The 27,665-nt window shown below is 38.7% G+C and overlaps 1 protein-coding gene across 2 annotated transcripts; it reads right to left on the reverse strand.

Annotated features, from left to right (window-relative positions):
- Positions 1-715: 715 nt before the first annotated feature.
- ar (androgen receptor) lies at positions 716-23,029 on the reverse strand. Of its 2 annotated transcripts, none has more exons than XM_072446450.1 (8): positions 22,004-23,029; positions 13,829-13,980; positions 12,864-12,980; positions 7,392-7,670; positions 6,283-6,427; positions 2,395-2,525; positions 2,149-2,300; positions 716-1,332 (listed from the first exon to the last, which is right to left on the reverse strand). In XM_072446450.1, the coding sequence occupies exons 1-8, from the start codon at positions 23,011-23,013 to the stop codon at positions 1,174-1,176; spliced, it is 2,145 nt and encodes a 714-aa protein (XP_072302551.1). In that variant the 5' UTR covers positions 23,014-23,029; the 3' UTR covers positions 716-1,173. The 2 variants fall into 2 exon arrangements, with proteins under 2 accessions (XP_072302551.1, XP_072302550.1); XM_072446449.1 differs by having other exon boundaries at positions 12,864-13,001.
- Between the last annotated feature and the right edge of the window lie 4,636 nt (positions 23,030-27,665).

Below are 27,665 nucleotides of genomic sequence, written 5' to 3' on the forward strand. Positions count from 1 at the left end.
TGTATGGTAAAATAAACATATGTGAGGTTTTAGTTGTATGGTTGCTACAAGACACCCACTTCCTGTTATCACATGTTGTGTCTGTCTTGAAAAAACATCACTGATCATATTTATGAAAAGATGAATTATAAGTGCAACTTCCACTCTAGTTAAAGGCGTAATGGACGATTTTTCGGCGATTTGAGAAGTCAGGCACTCCCCCGTGCGGACTGATACAACAAACGTGCGTTTGTTTATTAGCGCGATGGAGCGCATTGCATCTCTCGTCTCCCGTAGATTTCAGTCTCTTCATGAGTCAGCTCGAACTGTCTTTCTCCGTCTTAATTTTGTCCTGTACACTGTACACGTTTCCGCGCTTAGACACGCGGAAACGTGCTGCTCGTGGGGACGATCCACACAAGGCTGCAGGTGAGCGGTAGGTGCATTTTATGATTGATACGTGGGAGGACTAATCGTCAGTCCACGCCACGAGGAAATGAGACTCAGATTTGGGTCAAAAAAATCGTCCATTACGCCTAATGCGCTAAACAATCACTATATTTGATAATGATTTAAAATGTATGAAAGTACGTAAATATTACAAGAAATCTATGAACATCTTATATCCTAAGTAAAAGTAACCGGACATCAACTGTATGTACAACACCCAATGACTCTAAAAAGACATGTATAGGTCCACAATAATAATAATAATAATAATAGATCTATTTACAGTTTAGGGTTCTTGGATTTGAGAACTATTATGAGGCAAAAAGGCAAATGCAACATTTATAAGCATTGTTGTTAAATGTTGCCTAAAACGAGCACCTGAAGGCAGCAATTCTAGCAAACCTACATTTGAGATCTATGTCTCAATTGTTCTGGGCTGTCCTTAATATTTTTTTCAAGTGATTTGACCATTGTGTTGTAAATGGCATGTGTTTAACCTCTGCTCACAGTGAGCAGGTTAACTGTGTAAAGTGTGTCTCGAGCTTCAGTGGGAGCAGGTGAGGCCTCGCAGCACTTCAGATAAAAGCTTAAACAAACCATCTCAATTATGGCCAAATGGAAACGAAGACTGGAATAATTGCAAAACAACACTCAGAGTGATTAGATTGAAGATGTAGCAAACAGTACAACGCCATCATTAAAGTTTATGGAGGATGAGTCACTTGAGATGATAGCACAGTTTCTTTACTCATGAAATAAGATCGGTTTGGCCAAACCTGCCAAAATCTTTGGTACATGTACGGAGATGATTTCGCCGATCATCTCAGGAAAGCTGACCTTTGAGGGCAGTGACTGCGCCTGAACGAAAAGGTCAAAGGTGAACTGGTGCAGCTTCTTCACTGTCTGAAACACAACAGACAGTGAATGTGAGCTCGGATGGAAAAGGTCTCCGATTGTACCACATTACAGATGATATTATGACACGCAGAGTGTCTGAAATCTGCAGACATATTTTCCACAAATGAAGCATAGCATCGTCTGCTGTTACTCAATACCATTTGCTGTATCCCAAAATGTATTTTTTAAATCCACCATTGTCAAGGAAATCGTTTTGAACAAATCCTACATACAGAAAGAAAACATTAAGCTTTCTTTTAGTAAATGTATTTATATTTATTACCTATATTTATTTAGTATGAATATTAATTTCTTAAAAAAATATGTAGGATTTTACGACTAATTAGTTTTAATTATGCAAATGCAATTTGCAATTAAATATTCTATTCTAAAAGTTACAGATGTAGATTGGAGGAATAGCGTTTCCCACCACACATCAACTTTAACTCATCCCTAATGTTCCTATAAAGGGTCTTTGTACACTCGATATATACTGAAGTGTATTGTTATTTGAAAACAAACATTAAAGCTAGAGTACCTGACGCTATTCTTATAAATGAGTAACTTTTGCACTTCAATAATTCATTATTTTAGTTATCGCAACCCCGGATGTAAGCGCCGAAAGCAGTGCTAGAATTGACTGCACGTTGGCGGTCCCTTTCCGTTTGCCCTTTGTGAATATTAAAGATGTGCCACAGGGTTTGTAAGAGCTATGAACTACTTGGATATATTTAAATACATACTTCACAGGTTGAAGATAAGGGGGGGTAATGAAGTTTTAAGCTTCACCTTCACCACAAAAGTCTTAACAGCATCTCTTACCATCTGCAGGGAATCGAGGAGGCGTGTGAGCTGGTAGAACCTCTGTGAACAGTTGTTGGACATTTGATAGTTGATGACTCGGTCGAGTTCATTGATGTAGGTGAGACGCAGTTCATCGAAATATTTCTGATTCTTCCAACCCTCCACAGGAACTGGGCACACAAGGGACACTGTCAGTCAGCATTATGTTTACACATGTACAAGTTTGTATTAGTTCTAATATCCACAGAGAGTAAGTGAACTCACTGATACTGAAGAGGAGCAGGGCCTTCATGCACAGGAACTCCTCCTGAGTGATCTGCAGTAACACAAACTCCTGGGAGAGGTGCCTCATGCGGATGCAGTGCTCGTACATACTGGAGATATGCATCCGGTGTCTGAAGAGACAGGGAAAGGTCAGGACAAGATCTAAAGGGCGAGGACGTTCAAATCACACATTGGACACTCATTTAGTCTTTAATGTTACAATAAAAGTAAAGGGCACAGGTCAAATCCATATCATTATAGTGTTATGTGCACTGTGATGGATTTGCTCCATAATACAGTGTGAGCTGAGGCTCAGGGTCACTGTTTCAAACAATAGTGTTTATAACAACAGTGTTTCCCTGTTTAGTTCAGTCTCAACAGTATTAGGTGTTTAATAACTACAAGAACAGCCACCAGATCTAATCCGTCTCACAGATACCAAATCATTGGTCCTCCATTCCTTCATTATTAATCAAGTAAAAGACTGGGGTGTATTTAGCTTCTCTGGAAAGAAAAAGAAAACGGGACGAGCAACCTCACATTGTAAATATTGAGACAAAGCCAATTAGACTTGAAACATGTGAAAGAAGTTAAGACATGCCATGATACAGCATAATGACATATTTAGTATGTATTCTAAAATCACTTCTCAGACCAAACCACACAAATACTGTAGTCCCTGCTTCTTGGCACACTGAATCTTAGCTATGCAAATACAAACCATATGTGTGAAGTCGCGCTTGAAGCATCTCGGATTCTTATAAGCCCGAGCTTATACTTGGAGAGTTTTGATGTGCCAAACCACAATACTTCTCTGACATATAGAGAAAACATGGTATTATTTTGATAATTAATTTTCAAGTAATTATTAACCTCACCATTACCAAAATAGAACAAATCTATGATTTTACATGTTTGATTCTGTCAAAGGCTATTGGGCTGAACTACTGCTCGTCTGTGATCATTTTGAAATAAAGAAGCCATTGTTCCCTTTCAGCCTGGTCGTCACCTCCTTCCTTTCAGAAACCTGACCTCAGACCTGCCACAAGCTGAGCCCAAATTAGGTCCAGTCAAAAAGTGTTACTTGTGAATGTGGTCATTCAAAGGAAACAGTTTCTGAAGGCCTACATCACTGTGGACAGCAGCAGAGTACACAATAAGATGGCTATGCTCATTTGAATAAGTTTGATATCTGACTGTTAGGATCTTTCACAATACAAGCCGCTCTAATATTAGCATTTCTCTATTTGCTCTATATGGATGTCTAATGTGTGCTGGATAAAGGTTTTGAAATGTGTTTTAGTTGCTCTTCTTGATTGTGTATTGGGTATTTTACAACAACACACTGGTCCTTAGGGGTGCACGGTGGCAAAGGCAGTTAGCGCTCTTGCCTCCCAAGAAGGAGATCATGGGTTCGATTCCCGGACCAGACCAACATCACATGATCTCTCTGCATGTTCTCCCCGTGTTATCGTGGGTTCTCTCCGGGTTCTCCGGCTTCCTCCCACCGTCCAAAGACATGCATGTGTTGTGAGCGTGAACTGCTGCGTTCCCATGTAAAGAGCATGGGCTGATTGTGGGGCAATTTCACAAATGACGTGCAGCAAATCCTGTGTTTTGAGTGAATTGAGCGCGATGCTGTGACTTGAGCGTGTGAGCAAAGTGCAAATGACTGAAAGACTACTGACTGACCGCCGACTGATCATTAACAGTATATAGCACAAAATGAATGACTGGTAATTTGGAATCCAGAGAGAGGTTCTACATCTCGTAAGCATTCAGCCAGTTTTTATTCCAAGTCAAACTGCCTTTTATTCAGGGAGCAGACAAACTCTGACACAGGATTTGGACATAAGTCAACAGCAGCATTTGAACAACAGGTTAAACACAACTGCAACACAAGTGCTCTTATAATAATCAATGGTCCCATTTCAATCCTTGAGAGAAGTAGCCAGCGATCATAGTGTGATTAAAGGTGCACTATGAAACTTTTATGTGGAGGGTGGAGACTGAACAGACTAGCTTATTACATATCTGCCCCACAATACAGTAAAGGTAAGCTGTATTGTTTTACAAAACCAGGCGTCCAACTAGAGGTGTTCGGTTCGGCCGCGGTCTGAACGTAGCATCAAAATATTCTAGCGCTAAACTGGCACATTTTTGATGCGCCACCCACTCTAGGTGAGAGAATGTAGCATTAGCATTAGCGTTTGTTCAATTATTATTAAAATGCAATGTGTGTATTGTTTTTATTGTTTTATAGACTTGTACACAGGTTGGAACTAAAACTTGAATAAATGTTGCTGGGTGTCACCCTTAATTTTCTGATTGATAGCATATCGGAGCAAGTGTTTTTCTCAGACACATGTCAAAGGACAATGTTGGTGACATCGATCAGTGGTTCCAAAATTGGGTGTTGGCCTGAGCTAGGGGTCTCAAAATAATGTAATTTTAAAATTATGACACTGTATTACATCTGCTGTATTCTTTTTAATGATTTAGTCAAATTCGGTCAGATAACTATGAAATAAATAGAAAAAAATTAAATAATAATATTAATAATACGTTTGAGAACACCTGGCAAAGTTGACAGAAAGTCACAGATAAATAATGACTTAAAAATAATGACTTATGCTCTTATTATTCATTCAAGCTAATAATACATTTTGTGTCACTCAAGCATGTAAACTTCTTTACTCTCCACCACAGCATGCAAAAGAAACAATTGCTATTACTTTAAGTGACACAAATACAATTCATTCAACAACTTAACCCTGAAGCATTTATTAATTTAAAAAGCAACTGGGTAATCCAGAGTATCTTCTCATTTCATTAAGTTAATACAAGAGGGTGCGAGCAAAGGAGGCAGAGTTGGACCGTTGTGAGTTTTTGGTGCAGGTTTTTGAGCCTCCAAGATTTGTGTCTGGATCATAATGGATTCTCTCAGGCTTCTGATGGATTTTCTGCCTTTTAATGAAATATCAGCTCCAGCTGCACAATTGGATCCATTACAACCAAATGTGCTATGCAGCATGAATAGATGAAGCCCAAGACATGGTGCCCACACTGTTTATAATCGCAGGTTCATTTTGGCGACACAAACACGTTGACAAATGTCTAGAAATGTATCAGCATGAAATATTTCAAATTAGTGATACATTTACTACAGTAGTAGTACATTAATTCCATTTCAAGCCGTGAACTTTATGTGTCACTTTTCAAGTAGAAGGAGTAGGTTGGGTCAAAAAAGGCATTCGGAGTAACCAAACTTACAGTATTAATTACTGTATACATTAGTACTTATTTTCTTCTTTTAATTTCTAAAAACAAGGAAAATATATACACAATAGGTGTATGAATTTAGAATTTATGTAAACAAAAAAACTAGCATTAAGTCTACTTAAAAAAACACAAAACGACACTAGTGGCTCATGTGTCCCTCCTGTATACATTACACTAATAATGGAATGGGAATCTCAGTATGGAGATTATAGCCCAATGCATGGTGTGTGTCTCTCAATACTGCTGCAAAACTTCCCAATTTGTGTGTATGAGCATTAATATTAATAATCCCACCAGTGCTGTTGTCTGTCATGAGTAATATGAGACCTGAATCATTTTCTCTCACCAGGACTATGCGCCTGTGAAAGCTCCGGCCCATTGTTCGTAATTTTAATCTCCCAGTAACAAAAGAACAAAAGGGAGGAAACTGTATGAACATGCACCAGCTTCTGCTACTTTATATTTTTGAGATTGTAGGCATTTCTTTGATAGATAGATGACAGAAACTAGTGTCTGAGTCGTATCTGAGGTGCAGGGGAGGAATACTGGCTGGCTACCCCACTTATCATGGTACGAACTGAATAGTAATCATATTGTGATACGTACTCATTGAAAATCAGATCAGGAGCGAAGTAAAGAATCCGGCCGTTGGCATTTTTGTAGGACCTCCAGCTCAGAGCGAAAACCATGACACCCATCCAGGACTGTTGGATCACCGTCATCTGGTCATCCACTTGCAGGTTTCTGAAGCCTACAAAAAGACAACACTGTCACTGTTTACAGAGGCACCCACAGATCGATGGTGGACAATTCTCTCTGTGTCCAGAGACAGAAAAGACTATGTTGGAAAAACTGAGCAAGTTGGTAAGGAAGCCTGTAGTGAGGATGAACCCCTGCCATCCTAATGCACATTCTGTTACATTACTATCTATAATTACTTATTCCGCTGTAAACTAAAACTATCTTCATCCAATGTAAACAGGGTAATTTTAACCTGGCTCACACCAGATTGATCTGTCTCTCTGAGAAAACTCTTGCCAAAAGCCGTCAGGTAGTTTAAAAAAAAGGCTTCACGCTGATTGGTCAAAGCGTCAAACAGTGGAAGAAGCAGAACAATCTAAATCGTGTTAAATCCAGTGTTCAGAAAAGCACAGTCCTCTTTCTCATCCACAAATGTAAAAATATTATTGTGTGCAAATTTTCAAAAAACAAAATAGTCTTTGTTTGTTTTGGTTCAGGTTGTTTTGACGTCCACCCAAACCACATTGCTGCTCCGTGATTGGTTCCAGTCCCTCCTGCGTGTCCTAAATGACATGTGATTGGCCCGTTAAACCAATGTGCAGACTGCAAATGAATCAGCGGGAGTCAAACCAGATGGATTCTCAAGAGATTGTGAACTCACAAAAATCACCAGAATTCATCTTGCTGCCAAGGTTAGAGTCATTTTAAACAGACAAATTGAAGTTTGTATTTGTCATATACAGATTTATTCTAAAACCTCTTCTAATCCTTCATGTATGTATTGCATGCAGTCACACTGTGTCTCTGGGCACAGTGACAGTTCTCAAAAGACTTCTCAAAAATTTCAAACAAAAGAGGTGTCAGTGTGTTCTTAAAAGGTCCCTGTTTGAAACAAAGGGAAATATTACCACATTTCAAAAGTTATTAAGAGTTTTCTGAACTCAGTTTTACTGTATTGAAGAAACAGTTCCCACCTGGAAGTCCTTTGGCCCACTTCACCACTTTGACCAGCTGCCTCTCTCCGAGCTCGTTCAGGCTGGTCAAGAGCGATGCAGCCGAGTCAGGCTGTCCATAGTCATGGCCTGCGTTCACCACCTCTGGCTCGATGGACTCCAGGATGTTGACAAAGACCATTTGAGAGCTGAAGCTGAGGTCCGACTTAGGAGAGATGTTTGGGACAGGTTCAGCCGAGTCCTGGGCTGAACCCTCTTCCTCTGTGCTCTTCTGCTGCCCAATCTTCTTCAGTTTACGAGCTGAGGAATTATATAATTTGTTACTTAATGATATTTTAGTTGTGCCATCTGTGACTTTGGCTTTCTGCTTGTTGTTGATACCACAAATTATTTTATTAGCCTGGTGTGGTGTGCAAAATTAATTGGTTATGGTTTTCACCTTCCTGCCTGTTCAGCTCTGTTTGACCAGGCTTGGGGCCTATAATAATCTTATGGATGTTTCTGACTTAATATTGCATTAATATTACTATTACTATTGCATTAATATTACTGAAATATTATTATACTTGTCTTACAATTGTCTACAATGTCTTTTTAAAGATGTTTTTGTTATAAATGTGCTGTCTGGTAGTTATAGCGTGGCATATATGGGCTATTACCCATTGAGCCAAAGTGGTTTGAGACCAGGACTTATCTGTCTTATATAATAAAGCTTACAGGGTGTTGAGTCCATGAACAAAACCTCAACTGAATAGGTCATCCATAACCTTGAAACACAATTAACCATTGGACTCATTCACATATGCCTGTCCGTCCAAGGGAGTAGGATCTCTCTTTCATTGAGGAACTCCTTGAGATTTCTAGTTTATCCTTGCTGAGAAGGAGGGCCTAAGGACAGGGAAGCTTGGGACACAAGATGCTATCCTTATGAACATTGTTTAATCTTTTCTCACTAATGCCCATTTCGGGCATTGCAAAAATAAATTGAATTCAATCGAATTTCTATTAAAATATTAGCAATTTATAATAACTTATATTGATTTTATTGACAATAAAATTGAGAGCCCAATGTTTTTTTTCTAACCCTCGAGCATACACTGGAGCTGGATTCATCCACAATGCAATGCATCATTTCAAGAATGGATGAGGTTTTATTATTTAATAGACCATGCAAGTAATTCCTGATTTCCTGTATAGACACAAGACAAGAAGCAAAACAAAACACCTGGCCCCCAGTGGTAGAGAAAAACAAAGCTCTGAATTTCCTTTCACAAAATCTGAAAGCCCTGGGGCAGCTGCTCCACATGACAACCTGCACTTACACTCCAGTGCAGCTTGCTCTGCTCCACACGGAAAGTACAGTCAGCCGCAATGCAACACATGAGAGTAATTGCCTTACGCTCCACTCATGAGATACAACATAAAGTTACTGCACCACTTCCTTTGTCAAACTGTGACTCAAGAATGCTTCCAAGAGTTTTTAGATGATGCTGTCATTTTAACTTAAGCCAGGCCTATAATTTTACACTGACAGCCATGATGGAAGCCAGTGACAGACACACACACACAAAAAATAACTTTTCTATTACAATAAATGTGACCAGGCAGCAATCCCACAGTCACAATCCCACAGTCACAGTTTTATTTAGAAAATCAGTGATGCCTCACACTTTTTATAATCATCTATAAACGTTTTTCGACAGTTATATCGGCACCTCCAACTTCCTTATACATCGCTCTTGTATAGGCCCCCAAAATCCATATCGGTCGGGACATACTCACAACCACAATAATGTACAATAAAGTCAGATGCCCAAAACAAATAGATCGTTCAACAAACATCAGTCTCTTCAAAACAAAATAAGTGTCTTATAATGTGACCATTACTTGAACTCATATGCCCCATGTTGATGGATCCATCTCAATAGAACGACTACTGGAAAGCCATGTCTCCTCTAGAGTTATGACCTCTGTCTGTCCCACAGAGACCTGGTGAGTGCGCACAGGGGACTGGGTTCATCTGTGTAGCGAGGGGCATCTCTATAGGAACCGCATTAGCATCAGCATCAGCATCATTAGCTTGAGAGAGGGTCTATTTTCCGCCGAGGTTACAGTGCCTTAGCTTTGATTGTTTAGCTGCCGAAGCTTTACTTCACAGGTTTTGTCCATCTCTCACAGCAAATTGGACCTCGTATTTTGGGGTTTTGTGTGTGAAACTGAGATTTTAAAAGCAATTGTAGGCAGAATGCTGGAGTAGTGCAGCTAGTCACATCTGTGCCATACCCAGAATTCCTCGAGATGAGTGGTATATCAATATATCAATTGTGTTATGCATGTTACACAAGGCAAAATATTATCACAAATGTCCTTAGGGTAGATTATGAAATAGGAAATAAAGCAAAATATGGGACCTATTTAATGAGTTTGTGTCCCCTAAAATGTTATTATGAAGAAAAGTACATATCTACAAAATGGTCTGGTAATGTAGCTTCTGTGAGTGGAAGAGTATCATTAAAACAGCTCTTTTCTATTCAAAATATCACCTCACCTATTTTGAAACAGTTTTTTTCAGAACAGTACAGTGGAAAATAGCAGATTATATTATATTGTATAATTTAAAGGTCTAAAATAAGTGATCGCAGAACAAACATTTCAGACACAAATGGTTAATTAAAGGTTTCCTCCCCTTGAATTTCTCATCTTTGACTCAGGCTGGAAGACTCTTGATCTTTGCAGAGAACACAAGGTAAATATGTGGGGTTGAGCTAACCTTAGGATCTGACATGACGCCAGGAGACAGGAGAAATTCAAGCTATGAACCTAAGTCGTCATACCTTCACTCTTTAGACAAGGGAATATGGCCCAAAATCAGTTTAAAGTCTGTGGTGGGCTTTTATCAAATTATAATTTATATTCAACTGTTTGACAAATGCTAGGGATGACCTCTAATTGATTCTACAATACTCTACTTTGAGAACTAGTAGTTTCTGGCTTGACTTCACATACTTTTTACTACTCACTATGCCTGCAACCCAGATGTTACTGAGACCATCTCGTCGACAGACAGGAAACATCTTATGAATGTAGAGTCGAAGCTCTGCTATCTTCTCTGTTGAAAAGTGTGCGCTTTGAAAAGCCATTTTAGTATCAGTGTCCGGGTTCCAGATATCATTACGCGATTGGCTCGCCAATTTAAAGTCAGTTTCACAAAATGACATGTTTGACAGAACGACACAAAGGGAACAGGTCTAATTTGCCATCCATTCAAACCCTGCAATTACTTTAAAATTGTCATAGGATTATCCTGTCAAAACCAGGTATTTAACACTAATACTGACTGATGTAATATTTAGTGATTTAGACAGTGAAAACAGCAAGTGTGAACTTCTGGTGCACCTACATTTTTGGATATTAAGTGGATTTATAACCATGGACCATTCACTTTTTTGGTCACTGGCCACTGTGGCATTAAAAAACACTTACCTTTTTTAGAATACATTTTATACAATGAATTATAGCTTTGTAAATTAGGTGAGGCTTACATTACATTTATGTAAAACAAGAGAGTTGTAAAATCTGATAATGAAAAATAAATAAAATGCAATCAGCTTTTATAATGTCATGCATGTCTTATAAACAATCTTACAAGAATTAAACTTATTTTATGTGTATACTTAAAATGTTCATGTTAATTTTCATAAAGTGGTTTAGACAAATAAGATATTACACCAACCTACATCTCTAGTATTAATCCTGACAATTTTCATTTTTGACATGATGCACACTTAAAGTGCTCAATGTTTGCTTATGTTTTAGTAAATACTGCCCTTCAGTGCTGGCCTCCCATTAGATTTATAAAATGTAACTGTAGTGTCCCATGGGTGCAGTCACACCTAGCCTGGTCGAGTCTAGGATGAAGTAAGCTTTTACAACATGTACTTGGCTGGGGTAGAAGAAATATTTTTTGAGGTCCGTCTGATCTGGCCCAAAGCACTGAGGACATATTACATGGCTCTATCTGCGATTGCAGACCTGGAAATGGGATAGATTTCAGCAGCAGAAATAATATATGGCAGCCATGTTACACCAAATAGTGGTCATTTCCTTCATTCTGTTGAAAGTGACGGAGATGTCACTGAGGCACACATTACCTACTACTAGCTTCTCTACTGCTTTTTAGACAAGTTTAGCAGCCATGTCAATCATACAGGCAACTTAAAAAATATTCAACTTTCTATATCTCTGTCGATTTGTGTCAAAGTGCAGAATTTGACACAGAAGCACAGTTTGTTCTGGAGCCATGATGGAAACCGCAATCCAGGGGTTAAAGTCTGAGTTTGTCAAGGATCTGCAGCCCCATTGCCACTCCAATCATAACGTTTGCATACTGTGCTTCAGTTGATCTGCCAATAGAAAGTACTAGGAGCCTACAGTGGGAGCCAGGTGGTCATTTGGACAAAGAGAACCGTACTGAGGACTGCAGCGTGAGCAATGAGTGACACACGTCAGACGACTGCTCATGTATGAAATGAAGGCCAGCCTATAATTAAGAATGCAATAAAAATTCCTTCTCCTTGTAAAATCGAGTACTGATAGGAAATTATAATGTACAATAATCTCAAACAGATGATCCCAGTGAACAGCTATTTCAAAAGTGATTAAGACTTCTTATTTGCACGTTGTGATTTAATGCATTTCAAGTGGAGGCATTATTAATATCTCAGGCTTTGCGAGTATGAATGGAATACTGCATATTAAGACCCACTTTTTACTTTTACATGTACAAATTGGAATAAATTTCCTTGTAAAATGCCACAGGTGAATTACATGTCTACTTATGATGAGAACATAAGTGAAAAAGGGCTCTTTTTGGCCACAACTGGAAAGGTGTGCCTTTTACTGACAATCACAGCATTAGATCGCATCTTCCCGCCATGGGTTTGTCAGACTGGTGGCAAAATTACCAGCATGTCTCCTGCTTTAATTCACATGTCTCATGTCAGCTTTGTGCTTCCAGTACAATTTTCACCGTTAACAGAATGAGAAAATGGAAGAGTGAAAATTGAACACAAGACTAAAATTAGTCCACTACATGTCAATCTTTACAGCCTAATATGAAGCAGGTCTGGGTGACAGTAAGGAGAAGTGAATGGGAGAGGTCTAAATTGCATGGCAGCTCAGTCAGGGGCTTGATTATCAGTAACATCCCCCATTGTGATGATGCACCAATTGAAGAGAGCCAGCCTAGTTGTGTAGTGCAAAAAGAATAAAGTACTTGGTCAGGGGAAACCATTAATAGTTTTACTTTTAGGACTTTCCAGCTTGTTCAAAGCATACTTGGTGTGTACAGGTTATTGCAGGTACATATACAGGTACATATACAAGTATAGTCTGAGCCACTTTCCAAAGAAAAGGGAGCTCCCACAGATAAATGACATGTGTGATTAGGGGCACAATGAACACTCAGAATAAATATAACATTCCAAATCCTACCTCCCAGTGTCATTCCGGCTTCAAAACACTTCTTCAGGCGACACGAGGGGCAGTTTTTCCGCCTCAGTTTGTCGATTGTACAGTCGTTTTTACTGGCACACAGGTACTTCTGTTTACCTACAACATTCAGACAAAAAGCTACTAAAACTTAACATTACATTTACATATTTGTGAATAGAAAATAAAAATAAAACGTTGGTGACCAATGCATTTGAAACTCATTGTGTTTGCATTATCCTACTACATTGTGTCCTTTGAATTTGAGTTGCAAAGATAAATCTGGATCATTTGCTGCAAATCATATGCAAATGTTATTTTACTGCAGTAGGGCGACGCCTGACCCTCCCCTTACTAGGTATGCCTTCAACAAAGCCCTCTCTTTTTCCATTTATCTGTATAACAAAGATCTGCATCTTGCTGGATATTCAGTGTTTGGGAGACAGCCAAACTTGTAAAAAAGGCAATGGTGGTTTGACCAAGCCAAGCACAAGATCTGGACATGGCTCCCTGAGCTCACTGCTCCTGACAGGTTCTTAAAGCTAAAATGTTGGAGAGGTCAAAGGGATTTTTTTTTCTTTTTTTTTTTTTAAGGATTTTTTTATTTTAATTTTAAGGAATATCTCCTTAGACCCATTTTCAGGTCATATACTGGTCATACACACAGTTAACTCTTGTACATATTAGTTTATAGCACAATAGTATTTAGTATTCTTATATTGTACTTTATGCAAAAAATGTTGTTGATGTACTACTGCTGTTGTTATACATTGCAGATTACATTACATTACATTTCCTGACAATAATGGTTCTTGCAGACTCAGTTTACAGACTGGTCTGACTAGGCCAAATCAAAACATCATCATTATTTTTTCATTGCTTTAGTCAATTAAAAACACTAATAAGAATGACTTACACTCATTTAAATCAAACGTTATAATTTGTGCCAAAGATGAAAATATTGTTACCTTCTGCCGCTCTTTTGAAGAAGACCTTGCAGCTGCCACAGGTGAGCGCCCCATAGTGGCAGCCTGATGCCTCGTCGGAGCAGATCAGGCAGGTCCTCTGAGGAGGGAAGAAGAACTCCATGGGGAACATGTGCTCTCTGCTCCCTTCAAACCTGCCAACATCACATAAAAAGACACCATCTGCTCAAGTCATTGTAAAGTTATTAATTGTACATTAGTTTCACTTTCTTTTAAGGTCTTGATGAAATATATTTTATGAGCCAAACAATGAGGCAAAAAAGCCCAAACATAACATATAACACATCAATAGAAATCAGTAATTGCTTTTGCAAATGTGTCTTTATTTGTATCCGAATTGTAACCACAACTGTATTTGTGCACTCAGGACTAGTGCGTGGAGTAGGAGTGGAGAAAGGAGTGAGAATGTGGGATTGAATGGGAAAGATTTGAGGAGTAGAAGGGAGTGTGTGGACATCTTCAGCCTTGGACCCACACATTTTGGACGTGTTTTAGAAGCATTACCTCCACAGATGTCTGGCTCTACTATATGGAAAGGCAATGAAAGACAAAAAAAATACTTGCAGATAAAGGGGGGTCCACTTTAATAAATACATTTTGAAAGATGATTGATTTAGCGTCTATTCAAATTACTATTTGATCACAATGTTCACAAGATTTTAGGGCTCTAGCTTAATTCACTTAAGTCACTTACAAACTCCCAAAGTAACTCATTTATTGGTTTAGAGAAAGGAGATTCTTAGCAGTGTTCAGTGTTGAACCACTTCTAAAAGCTTGTAGCTTCCTTTCTTAGATGGATAGACAGACAGACAGATAGACGGATAGATAGACGGATAGATAGACGGATAGATAGATAGATAGATGATAGATAGATGGATAGATAGATAGAACAAAGCTATTATTCATCCACTCTGATTAAAAAAGTACAAAAAACTTTACTATGTCACTGTCAATTTTGTGTCAATATTGTGGAGTACCCAAAAATGCACTAGTTGCTAATCCATCAGCCAGGTCCAGACTGAGATTCTGGCTCAAGGTATGGATAAGGGAAACGTTTTATAGTGTGTATAACAGTAGCATGTGGTGACTTTTATGGATGGGCAAGCAGACTTGGGGTGTTCAATACTTAGAAGATAACACAAAAGTGAAAAATACATTTTAAAAAATCAAATATGCAAAGAGGGGCTTTGAATCCCGGCCTCCCACATGAAGGGCAAAGGCCTACCCTACTGAGCTTTGTTGTTAAATGTTAAATATTTCAAAGTAACACCTAATCATTAGAAACATACATGAACATTGCCTTAGCTAGAAATAAAGACTTGTCTCTAAAAGATAGATATTAAAAGTCTGTTTGATGAAAATTGGCGCTGCTGTTGCTTCACTTCTCACATGCTCAGTTAGGGCAAAACCTGCAAACATCCAAGATTCACACACAGGTTTATTCAGCGTGGGTTGAGGCTGTCTTGTCCTCAGAGCGCATGCACAGACCTATAAAAGAAGCTGCTGTCCACTCTGGCTATTAAAGCTCATGTTAGAGAGCAGAGCATGAACGGGCCTCTGAACACGGCCACAGACTAAGCCACTGCCACAAAATAAGAATCATGCTTCCCGTGCACTATTGCCCAGCTGCCTGTAGAGGCCATGACAAAGACACAACCAAGCTTCAGCAGAAGAAGTGAATGGAAAACTGGCTTATTTGGACATATTTTAGCACAATTCATAAATAGTTGTGACACACGGCCATTTTAGATTTTTTTGATCGATCACTGATTGCCTTGACTGCCCTGACCGCACGCCACTGGTGTGTCAACTCTGATCCAAGTGGAGCTCATACTACAACGTACACTTCATTAAAGACTGTCAAATCCAATGTTTTGTGCCATTGTGCAAAGCATTTTATTACTCTTAGTTTCAGGCCTCCACTGCTCAGACTGTTCATTACGCATATAAGGCAACAAGTGATCCGAGGGGCACCAACCTGACCAACCTGAGGCAATTTGGATTGAATGACATAGTACATTAGGCCTGTTCTGTCTTCACTTCTTTATTAATTTTGTAAAAAACTCGAGTGCTCTCTCTCTCTCTCTCTCTCTCTCTCCATAGTGAGTTTCAGACGTGCACAGGCAGCTCCACAAGCCACAGTTTAAACAGACCCAGACAGATCAGGGGCACAGCTGGGAACACGTTTGATCAGCATACGTCTTTAGATTGGCCTCAATGAAACAGGATGTGCAGAGCTGACACTGCGACGTGTGCAAACCAAAGTGGTTCAACTTCTTTCAAACGTCTAAATCGTGTTTAATAAATGAATAATAAAAACAGAAAGGGTCTAGAGCCTCAATCTGTTCTGCAGAAAAGCAGAAGAAGCACTTCAAGAGACACTGGAGCAGGGACATTTAGGGACTGCGGGGGCCCTCATATTAAACTGAATAATTAGATGGAAATAATATTACATTTAAAATTCACCAGAATATGAGTCAGTGAAATCCCTCATTCATCCAGGAGTGTTCCATTGTTCATTGTTGACTCTGTTTCCAGAAAAACAAGACGTTTGGGCAGAGTTCTCAGACTTGATCCGCAGATTGAGAATGACTCTGGATGAGGGTCCAAACGTCTGTTTTTTCCAAAATACAGTGTCCAGTTGACATCTTGGTTGAGTGTACCACTTAGGATTTTGATTTATGCAATAATGTATGTATGTATAATAATGTATTACTTTACACATTCAAAGTTGGTTGGGGGCGACACCACTGAGCATTTCTACTTAAGGCACCCAAATGGCTGCCAGCGGCCCTGTTCAGGCTAAAATTGTATTAAATATTCATGCTGTAATTGATCATTTTAGATAATAATGGTGTGTGTGTGTGTGTGTTTTCAGATGATTTTTCCAGATGACATTAATAATCTTCAATGTCAAGATCTCAAAAACTAAAATTTTGATTGTATAAATGTCTTATCTCCCACTTCTAGCTCAGAGTGATGAATTAAATATTAAATTGAAGAACGATAAAGTTAAGGTAGATGTATGTTTACATACATTAGAAATAATACTACAATTTACATTGTACACCAGAAAAATACATTATACACAATAAATTATACAAAAACATAATCCCTTCTAAAAAAAGTGAAATGTTTGTGAACTTTACTTCAACTTCAACTATCTGTGAGCCTTGCTGTAAATTTTTAAATAGGGTTTTGGTCACAACAGCAGGAAAAATATCAGACATTATCAACTGAAAAAAATGGTCAATATTTTCTTTTTGGGGGTCTTTGGGAGTTTTATAGGGTCAGGTACAGGTCCAACTGCCATTTCAAAGCATTACATTTTTGTCATGCAATATTTAGGGACACTCTCGCAGCAGGTTCAGGTGGAAGTGCTGACATTGGCTGCTGCTGCTGCTGATGTTTTTATAAGTAAGTTAGCACAAAACAACAGTTTGTCAAGACTGGGGTTTGTTTACAAAGTCACTGTAAAAATAGTGACATTTTATCAGCATAGATTTATAAAAGAGTTGGGGTGTAACATTTTTATATTTAAATGTCACAAACATGACGACTAGAGTTGAAGGAGGGTCTAAGGACACGGGAGCTTGGGACGTTTGTCTAAAGACACTTGATGCTGAGACAACTGTCGCCCCTCAAGGCAACTGCTGTTGTGATTTTGGTCGTTACAAAATAAATTGAATTGAATTGAATAGTTTTATTCAGAGGGTAGCTCACTGCACACACTAAGATTGATTTATGGCTTTGGCAATTTGACAAATGTTGTAAAAAACTCTATTTATTTATTCATCATTATTTCTTCAGTGAGCCTGAGGTGGGATGAAATACTTATTATTATTAATATTATATGTATTCAATGTTCATAGTTAAATTTAACCAGAAAAGTTAGAAACGTTCAAAGTCAGATGTCAGGGCCAATATACAGGAAGAGAAAGATAGGATTGGATAGGTCTGCTGAATTCAAACTTTGTGTCCACTGGCAAGTTCTCTGGCCCTGCAAATACTGTTGTGTATGTTACTTGATTGGTAAAGGTAAGAGATTCAAAACTCCTGCCATGGATACAATAAATGGATACCTTTGGTGCATAGTCTTAGCGGCAGGAAAGAAAGCCATTAAAAAAAAGGACTACACCGAAATTATAATTTAAATTCAATTTGAAAATTGACAAATTTAATATACCAAATGGGATATATTTGTATATATATATATATATATATATATATATATATATATATATATATATATATATATATATATAAAAGACATTATGTTTATAAGTATTCAATGCCTTTTTGACACATACAGCCATATTTTCTAATTAACTTGTTATTGCCACAAAGTTGGCAGCATAAGTTCTAATAGAGTTAGGTTTTCAGCTTTGGGAAATGCTACACTTTACCCCCACTGTCAATAGTTGTGCATCCACTTCTGTCTGGAAATTCGTTCACTCCACAAACATGATGAAGAATTCAAATTGAGGCCAAACAAAGTAAACATCTCCCTGAGCTCCGTTCTGCAGTAGTACACGTTAAAACAGCCCACTGACCCATTTTAAAATACATTAAGCTGTGTGTGTTTGCTCCTGTTACATAGACATATGTAACAGGAGAGTTCACTAGCCACCAAGATGATTACGACGATTAGAAACTTATGAGTGGAACAATTCCAGGAGATGACGCATCAACTCACCACTATGCAGATCAAAGTTCAGAAAACAGTATACAAAAACTTATTAAAAACATGCGTTTTAACTAATTAAAATAAAAGGAAGTTGTAAAATTGTAAGTGAAGCCCCAAAATAAAGGCATATGAACAATATTGTCCTGTCCTAGACAGGTTCTAATGTAACATAATGGTCTATCAATCAATGCACAAAATGAGCTTACAGACTTAATACTTTTAAAGCCACAGAGAAAATCTGAACTAAAGCCAGTATATCTTTTGGTTCAGGATGAAATACTCCCAGGCCACAAAACCTCTACATTTAACAAGGGTTAAGAATTTTTAAATCTCATTTTTCTTTGGTAGAATAAAACAGGTTTTCTTTTATCAGAATATATCAAAATTAAAGCCTGGAAACGGAAAGGCAATAAGCATAAGATAATCTATATGAGAAGCTTATTTGTCTGTCAGCCAAATGCACCTGGACCCTGTTTGAAACTTGAACTACAAAATTAAACTGCGAAATACTTTTTAGTGATTGCATTAACACATGAATATTTCCGATGGCCCTCGTTAAGTATTTATTAACATTGACAGCAGATATATGCATCTATAGCTTTGAACTATAATCTATTTAGGTATTTTGATGAAATGTTTTGGTAACACATCAACTGGTTACATAGTGAATGACTTGTCTACGTCATAGATCAATCTCTTGAAATTCTCCAAAGCAACAGAAGATGTTCAACTCTTGTAGTTTAAAAAAAAATGGCATTGCACGTTCAATTTGTGTTTAAATCTAGACAACATAGGAGCACAATTACACAGTATTACATTAGGACCACAACCTATTGTCACGACTTGTCGTTTGTGTGTCAAAACTCAAAACGGTTGGAGAGGCAGCTCTTCATACCTCGGTCTCCATCAGAAGAAAATGCATGAAAGAAGCTTACGGGCCACACAATTTGGTACAAACAGTGAGGAGGAAAGAGGAGATTTAATAGGAAACTTAATGTAAAAAGTGTTTACATTTTACATTTCCATAACATCATTGATGTATTTATTATAATTCTTGCATTGGTGATATCATGGCAACAACAAAAAGTATCAGATTTTATTCTCTTCTCTTATTCAAAGTTATTTTTTTGTCTTTCAATCTCAATTTTATAGCACAGAATGTTCATCAGTACCGTTTTACACAAAAAAGCCTGATCCAAACCACATGCGTTTACTGTCAGAATTGGCTGTAAAATTGTATTTATAGCACAGCCCTATAAATAATACTAATAACAGATCTACATTGTGTAAAAGAGAAAATAATGTAGTGTAAGAAGCATTATCCGTGTGATACAAGTACTGGTGTTATAGTACTGAGTATTATTTCATAGTAAAAAAAAATGTCCCTAGTATTTTTTTCCCAAAAAACTTAAATGTTCCACTTTACAGTTACAAGAGGCAAATGGTGAAGGAGCTTTCCTTTTCTTTTTAGAAATAGCGACAGGAGAAACGAGCAACAGGGAGCCAAAACGGATTTTCTCCAGTGACCAGTGAATCATTTCTGAAACAACTTAAGACAGACAGGCTTGATTTCTTACAGATTTTGGATAAGTATTGTATGCCAAAAATAATATGGAAAAATGTACAGTTCCTGAATTTGTTTTGGGGTTATGCATGCTTTCATAGTGAAAGACAGATGGGAATAATTCATTTATTTGGGGTTTTCATGAACGGACCTGCAGAATATCTCCACTATACACACACAATATCTAAATATTTAGTGACCCTGCTTGGAGGGAGCCAGAGGAAACACCCAATTTTCAATGTCTTTCTGGGTTTAGGCAGTTCATATTTGAAGCACACTTCATCACATAGCAACTATAAACAACGCACAATGACGTGGCTAACACTAGTATAGAGCCAATGCAAAAATACTCATAATCATTAAAAACAGGGCTTTACTTGGGGCTTTAGTCATTGCATGTTCATAGCTTTCATAATGTCTAGATGCAAAACAGAATTATTGCTGCAATAGTAGATGATCGACCCAACTTTAAGAGGGCGGGGCTAATTATGGTGGGGAGAAACTGAAAGATTAAGCACAAATAATTAATCATAAAACACAATTTGACTGGTCACAATCTAAAGTTTGCTGCTAATTAGATGACATAGCATTCTCAGGGGGTCTTATTATGTGTATGTGTCCTATAACCCAGTAGTTTAGACCTCTACATCCAATTGTCTTTGAGTCATGATTCAACATGAATCATGACTCAAATTCAGTTTTAAATGTGCAAATCTCTCCACATCTCAAAATTATCAACAATTTCAATCATATACACATGTAAATTTCAGCATTTAAAATAATCATTTTACAATAACATTTTAAAAACTCACACAAAGATATATTTTTCCTAATCTAGTGAGGAGTGTGGCCTTGGTGACAAGTTATGGCCAAACAGCTTAAGCTTATTTCTGGTTTGAAGGTCATTATGGAAAGAGTGCTGCGTCTAAAAAGGTGCTTATATGTAGTTTAAAAAAAAATTTTTAGCCTACTGTATATATCAACGGCATGTTTCCAGAATGCAGGACAAAATATCTTCATTTTGTTGAAACACTTTTTCTTAGACTTTCTCAATAGCCGTTTCAACTGTACTCGTGTGTGTGTGTCTGTACTTAACACATAATAAAAGAAAACCCTGTTATAATAAAACTGTATTGACAATGACTCTAACAGAAATTGCATAAAAGTCATCAGAGAAGAAATAATGAGCTATTTTAATTATTCACATTTCTTTGGCTGTTCAAATGTTACGAGCCGGAGAAAAACTTGAAAAGGGCAAAACATCCAATAACAAAAAAAAAAAGATTTAACAAGGAACTTGAGATTTTACTGTTTGATTTATTTCTGCGCTATTGACATTTATGGTGCTCAACTTAACAGAGAGAAATCACTGCAAACTTTATGGAGTGGACTTTTGAAGACATTTTTATTGTGATCTGCACAGAAACCACAGACACAGTTAACAGTCTGGGGAAAACAGGATTTTGTGTATTTGGCCTGTTAGATACTCAAGCTCAGACTATTATTCACTATTTTACATTGATCGGTTGCATTGTGTTGTGTGTTTGATAACATTTTCACTGTAATTATTATTATGAAGAGGATGATTATTTTATTATTATTTGCACATTCTTCAATAAAATCTGAACTAGTGTTTTTCTCAATATGTTTAGCTTTGAAGTGTTTGCCAATGGTTTTGCCAATGGTGCATAAAGTGAGTCTCAGTTACACTTTTTCCAGCACACAGAGCAATAAAACTATACTACTGTAATATCAAGTCATGATTTAGCTGGATGAAGTGAGCTGGGGAACTCTCATTCTAACGGCAAAAGCAGACTTGTACTATTCTGCTGCGTGGGCCGGAGAAACGTGAAACCAGCAGAAAGGATAAATGATTATTATTATTTATGAGTGTTTTGAGTGCTACCTGGACTCGTTGTACGCCACGTCCAGCCACTCTCCCACCTCGGGCTTCACGTAGCTGGGGCTGGGGTAGTTGGTCCTGATCACGCCGCCGGCAGAGTACCACTGCTCCGGGGCGCACATCACGCTCCGCTCGTACGGGCTGCAGATGAACGCGGGGTTCGCGGTCACCGCGTGCGGCACGCTCAGCGCGCGCTGCCTCGATGCCCACACGTTCCTGTCGCTGTAGCTGTAAGTTCCGACCCACGCGTCCTCGGACTTGACTTTGACGCCGTGGTCCTCCGTGTGGAAGGCGCCGCGGCTGCAGGCTTCACTCTGGAGCTTGTAACCTCGGCATGAGCTCTCTTTCTCCTTTTGCCCGAAGCTTTCTGACATGACGGGCGCGTATGGACACGAGACCGCGAGCGCGCGCTCCAGACGCTCTTTGGAAGTTAAGTCATTAACCGATTCACTAACGGAGAAGTTCGGGTCGTTGCTTGGGCTCCGGAGGGACTCGTGGTGATGCATTTGACCCGTGTTTTCAGAAGTTTTGTACCCCAGTGGCTTCCCCTGACACCTGTAGTCTGCAGGCGGCCCGCTGTATAAATAGTCCGCATTCCGCTGCTCACTGGCCGGACACGAGAGCAGCGCGGGCTCCGTGTCGCTCGCGTCCCCGCTGGACCCCATGGTGAGACCCAGAGACACGGACACGGCGTTGCACAGCTCCCGCGCGGTGTCGGAGATACTGGCGCAGGCGGAGAAGGAGCACTCGGGCTTCGGGAGCTCGTCTTGGGGCGCAGACGCGTGGGACGGGGACCATTGCTTTTCCATGTCACAAGTTCGCACGGAGTCATATCCGCCTGTGTATCCATCCGCCTCGTCCCGTCCTCTGCCCCGCGACTTCGAGCCCAGATACAGACGACTTTCCTCACTTTTCAGCGTCATCCTGGGAGCGCACACGCCGCAGTCTGTCTTTATTTTCTCCCTCCTTGGCCACAGTGTGCTACAAGATAACTGCCGGTTCGTTTGGCTCATCTCCCAGATTCTGTTTACTTTGAACTTCAGCAGGACAAAAAAAGAGTCTTTGCGCGGGGCCCAGTAATTGTTGCCAGCGCGCAGTCCAACTCTGACGACGGGAAAAGTGCGTTTGGAAAGAAAAAAGACTCAGCAGGAGAGTCTATAACTCCTCCTGAACTTGCATCCTCTCAGTCCCGGCGCTCGCACTGATTCAGGCCTTTTTATGAAAGCTCGCGGGGATAAAACAAGGAGCAGAATGGCGCGTTTGACACCACATCTTTTTATTGGACGAGAGAACGGGCCCCACTCTTCCCCAATTAACTCGTTAGAAATAAGTGTTTCTGCTGCACTGGACCTGCCGCTCATCCCACACTGTTAGAAACTATTATATATGTTTCCTCCTTAAAAACGAGAATTAAGCTAAAAAAAGAAAGAAAAAGGGTGGGTCATGTCAGGTCATTTTACAGTGTTTGCGTTGAGCTCTCTCTCTCTCGCTCTCTCGTGTGTGTGTGTGTGTGTGTGCGTTTGTGTGTGTGTGTGTGTGTGCGTTTGTGTGTGTGTGTGTGTGTGTGCGTTTGTGTGTGTGTGTGTGTGTGCGTTTGTGTGTGTGTGTGTGTGTGCGTTTGTGTGTGTGTGTGTGTGTGTGTGTGCGTTTGTGTGTGTGTGTGTGTGTGTGCGTTTGTGTGTGTGTGTGTGTGCGTTTGTGTGTGTGTGTGTGTGTGTGTGTGTGCGTTTGTGTGTGTGTGTGTGTGTGTGTGTGCGTTTGTGTGTGTGTAAGTGTGTGTGTGTGTGTGTGTGTGCGTTTGTGTGTGTGTGTGTGTGTGTGTGCGTTTGTGTGTGTGTGTGTGTGTGTGTGTGTGCGTTTGTGTGTGTGTAAGTGTGTGTGTGTGTGTGTGTGTGTGTGTGTGTGTGTGTGCGTTTGTGTGTGTGTAAGTGTGTGTGTGTGTGTGTGTGCGTTTGTGTGTGTGTGTGTGTGTGTGTGTGTGCGTTTGTGTGTGTGTGTGTGTAAGTGTGTGTGTGTGTGTGTGTGTGTGTGTAAGTGTGTGTGTGTGTATGTGTGTGTGTGCGTTTGTGTGTGTGTGTGTGTGTGTGTAAGTGTGTGTGTGTGTGTGTATGTGTGTGTGTGCGTGTGTGTGTGTGCGTGTGTGTGTGTTTTATCATTAATCATCAATCAAAAATATCTGTTTCCTTCAAGTGTCATTGTGTCATTGTGTTTTGTTATTAACAGTAATAATGCCCAATGTTGGCAGCTGTTTTCTGTACAAAAGTATTTTCCCATTTCACATTGTTTTACATTCATTATGGATAGTTTTGGTCTGATTTCTTTGCATGTGTTACTAAGATGAAATATCCGCTGACAGGTTTAAAAGCAAGCTCCTTTACCAATGTTTGACTGTGGTTGTGTTCACGTCAAACATTCAAAAATGTGTTTGGAAAAGTTTTGAAAGTTTGTAAACTCCAGACTAGAGTTGACTGGGGGCAAAAGAAACGTGAACTGATGTGATTTGAATGGGGGATTTGGGATTATCTGAAGAATATCACAACCTGGGAAAATAAAAGTGCTTTAAGCGATAACGCCCAGCGAAATGGAACATCAGGGCTAAACATTAACAAATGTATTTCATCTTATTTGTTTGTAGGAGATTATACACGTTTTATTAAGGACATTTGGAAGTTTTACTGAACAATACAGTGTTGACCTTTATCATATTTAAACATTTATTTACTTCCTCACCGCAAATTATAATTTTGTGACGCTAAGATATACCTTTGACAATAGAAACCAGTATTTTCCTCTCATTTTTAATAGACAAGCAAACTAACTGATATTTATACACTGAACATATAGTAGGCTATTTCTAGTTAGCTGTGATGTATTTGTATTTCACTTTCAGTTCCCTCCATTATGTGTATGTCAATGTTAAAGTTTATTTCTAAAGCTCTGTATGGGTCTCTCCTGGGTCTTTGATTCAGGCTTGTGTTGTCACTCATATTATTTTCAATTTGCCTTATGTTAAACCAGTGGAGACATCATTCAAAAGTGTTTTGACACAATAGAGTGATAAATGGTTTAGCCATCATTGACCCAGCAGCATATAGGTTTTGTCTATGGCTCTTTTGTTTACTCTTCAACTTATTAACTAGTGCATCTCAATGGACACTTTTCACTGTAAACATTGAGCTGGGACAGGTAGAATTGCTGGTTTATGGGAAATCACACTGTAATCACCAGGTATATCCATGAAACAAAAACTAGAACAAAGAATACATTGTTTTCTCTGTCAGAATAAATAAAGTTAAATATTTTCTTCACAATTGCTTCAGAAAGTGGTGCCACTATTCAACCAAAATATATGATTATTGTTTTATTGTATTTTTGTTCATTCATAACATATACAAATACATAATCAGTTAAAAGCAGTTGTACAAAGACTGAATGAAAAGGAGCAGAAAGAATTTGTACAATTTGTACTTAACACTGATATTTTAAAACACTGTAATACATATTTAATATAAAATAACATACACAAATACATTGCAAACAGATCTCCAGTCCTTTCGCTCAACAACCTAATCTTTTTCATAATTACTTATTATGAGATGGTTCATGTATTTCTTAAATGCAGTTATTTTTCTTGATTCTTTGTTTTATTTGTCAAGATAATTCCATAAATTCACTCCTTTCACAGAAAGAGTTGTCAGTTTTGAGAATATCAGTTGAAAGGACTTTAAATTATAAGAATAATATGGTTGTAAAAATAAGTCAAATCCATCAAATAATAATGAAAAGGTATAACATTTGTGTATCATATTTCTAAATAAACCCCACTAGGCCCCTGCCCTCTAACCTCATCATCAAACGTTAGAATGTGAACATTCCGGTCATGGTGGCACTCTGAGCACATAAAACATAGAAGGGCAGTTGCAATTTTTATTTCAGACCGAATAGTTTTTGAACAGAGTTTTGAATGTAAGGATAAAAAGGGCAGATATGTACTGGTTAAGGGGAATATTAATTGAAAGGATTTCACTTTTATAAATGTGTGCGCTCCACCACGGAGTGATATCCCTTTCTATGCTGATGTCATGGACCTGATTGTAAATCACTCTGAGGGAATCCTAATTTGTTGCGGCGATTGGAATCATAGAGGAAAGATGAAAAAACACACGGTTCAATGCCAGCCTGCTTAGTGACCTTTTGTTTAAAGAAAAAAATTCCAACAACATTAAGACTTATCTGGAGGAAAATTATACTGGGGAAATGTCTCTGCCCATCCTTTGTGATGCTTCCAAAGCAGTCTTGAGAGGACAAATTATAGCCATAGCCTCTGAAAAAAAAGAAACAAAGGGAGAAAAAACTAAAACATCTGCAAGAAAAAATTTAATTGAGGAGAGAAAAAACATGCCAAGAAGGGATGTTCTCTGAGGAGAACTTTATGACCTGACTTCAAAGGAAATAGTTAAGAAAATGCTCTAGACCAAAAAATTCTAAATTAAGCTCTTGGAAACTTAGAAAACAATAGGCTGAAAGAAAAAAAATTCTAATACGGGACAGGCATATTTGCCTGTTATGTCAGAGGAACAAAATAAAAAAATATGGGCTGGAATAACAATAATAACAGTTTTGGAAATACAGGGTGCAATCAAAAGATTAACGGACAATAAATCTCTGTGGAGCGATAGGTTCACCACAGAGAGGTATAAAGCTTTAAAAGACACATTTACTCCTTTCTTTTTGGCAAACTTTAACTGGGCACTTAAGAAAACTCAGACCCTCCAAGTTGGAAAGAGGGAAGGGAAGGGAAGTTTATTTGTAGAGCACATTTCATACACAAGGCAATTCAAAGTGCTTCACACAGCAGGAAAAATGCATTCAAATCACAAAGAAATTACAGAAACAGAAATACAATAAAATTAACTAAATTAAAAATTATCAATCCAACTGATTTTCTAAACTAATAAAATCACAAACAAAAGAGAAGAGTGCAAAGAAAAAATCCTTTCAGTCATATGCGCAGCTAAACAAAACTGTTTTTAGCTTAGATTTGAACATTGTCAGAGTAGAAGCCTGTCTCACATCTTCAGGAAGACTGTTCCAGGTTTTAGCTGCATAAAACTGAAACGCAGATTCCCCATGTTTTGTCATGACTCTGGGCACCCGCAGGAGGCCGGTCCCTGAGGTCCTCAGAGTCCGAGATGGTTCATATGGCACTAACATATCCAAGATGTACTTTGGTGCTAGGCCATGGAGAGACTTGTACACAAGCAGAGCTGCTTTAAAGTCTATTCTCTGAGCCACAGGGAGCCAGTGCAGAGACCTGAGAACAGGACTAATGTGATCATACTTCCTGGTTCTAGTCAGGACCCGAGCAGCAGCGTTCTGGATGTACTGCAGCTGTTTTACAACTCGTTTGGAGAGGCCAGTGAGCAGGCCGTTACAGTAGTCTAATCTACTGGAGACAAACACATGGATAAGTCTCTCTAAATCTGGTTTTGACACTATATTTTTGATTTTGGCAATGTTTTTTAGATGGTAAAAAGCCGCTGATGTTATTGATTTGACGTGGCTATTAAAGTTCAAGTCTGAGTCCATTATTACCCCCAGATTTCTAATTTGGTTTGTAGGTTTTAGGGCGAGACTCTGGAGGTGACTACTAACACTTTCTCTT

Source organism: Eucyclogobius newberryi, unplaced genomic scaffold, assembly GCF_026437365.1.
Source record: "Eucyclogobius newberryi isolate DKJ021-1_F unplaced genomic scaffold, fEucNew1.0.hap1 SCAF_15, whole genome shotgun sequence".
NCBI lineage: Eukaryota > Metazoa > Chordata > Actinopteri > Gobiiformes > Gobiidae > Eucyclogobius > Eucyclogobius newberryi.

Coding starts and splice junctions, on each gene's coding strand:
- ar (XM_072446449.1), bottom strand. CDS start 23,013: ATGAGCCAAACGAACCGGCAGTTATCTTGTAGCACACTGTGGCCAAGG. Junction 2,526..6,282: donor CCTGATCTGATTTTCAATGA/GTACGTATCACA, acceptor CTGTCTCTTCAG/ACACCGGATGCATATCTCCA. Junction 2,301..2,394: donor CCTGCTCCTCTTCAGTATCA/GTGAGTTCACTT, acceptor TTGTGTGCCCAG/TTCCTGTGGAGGGTTGGAAG.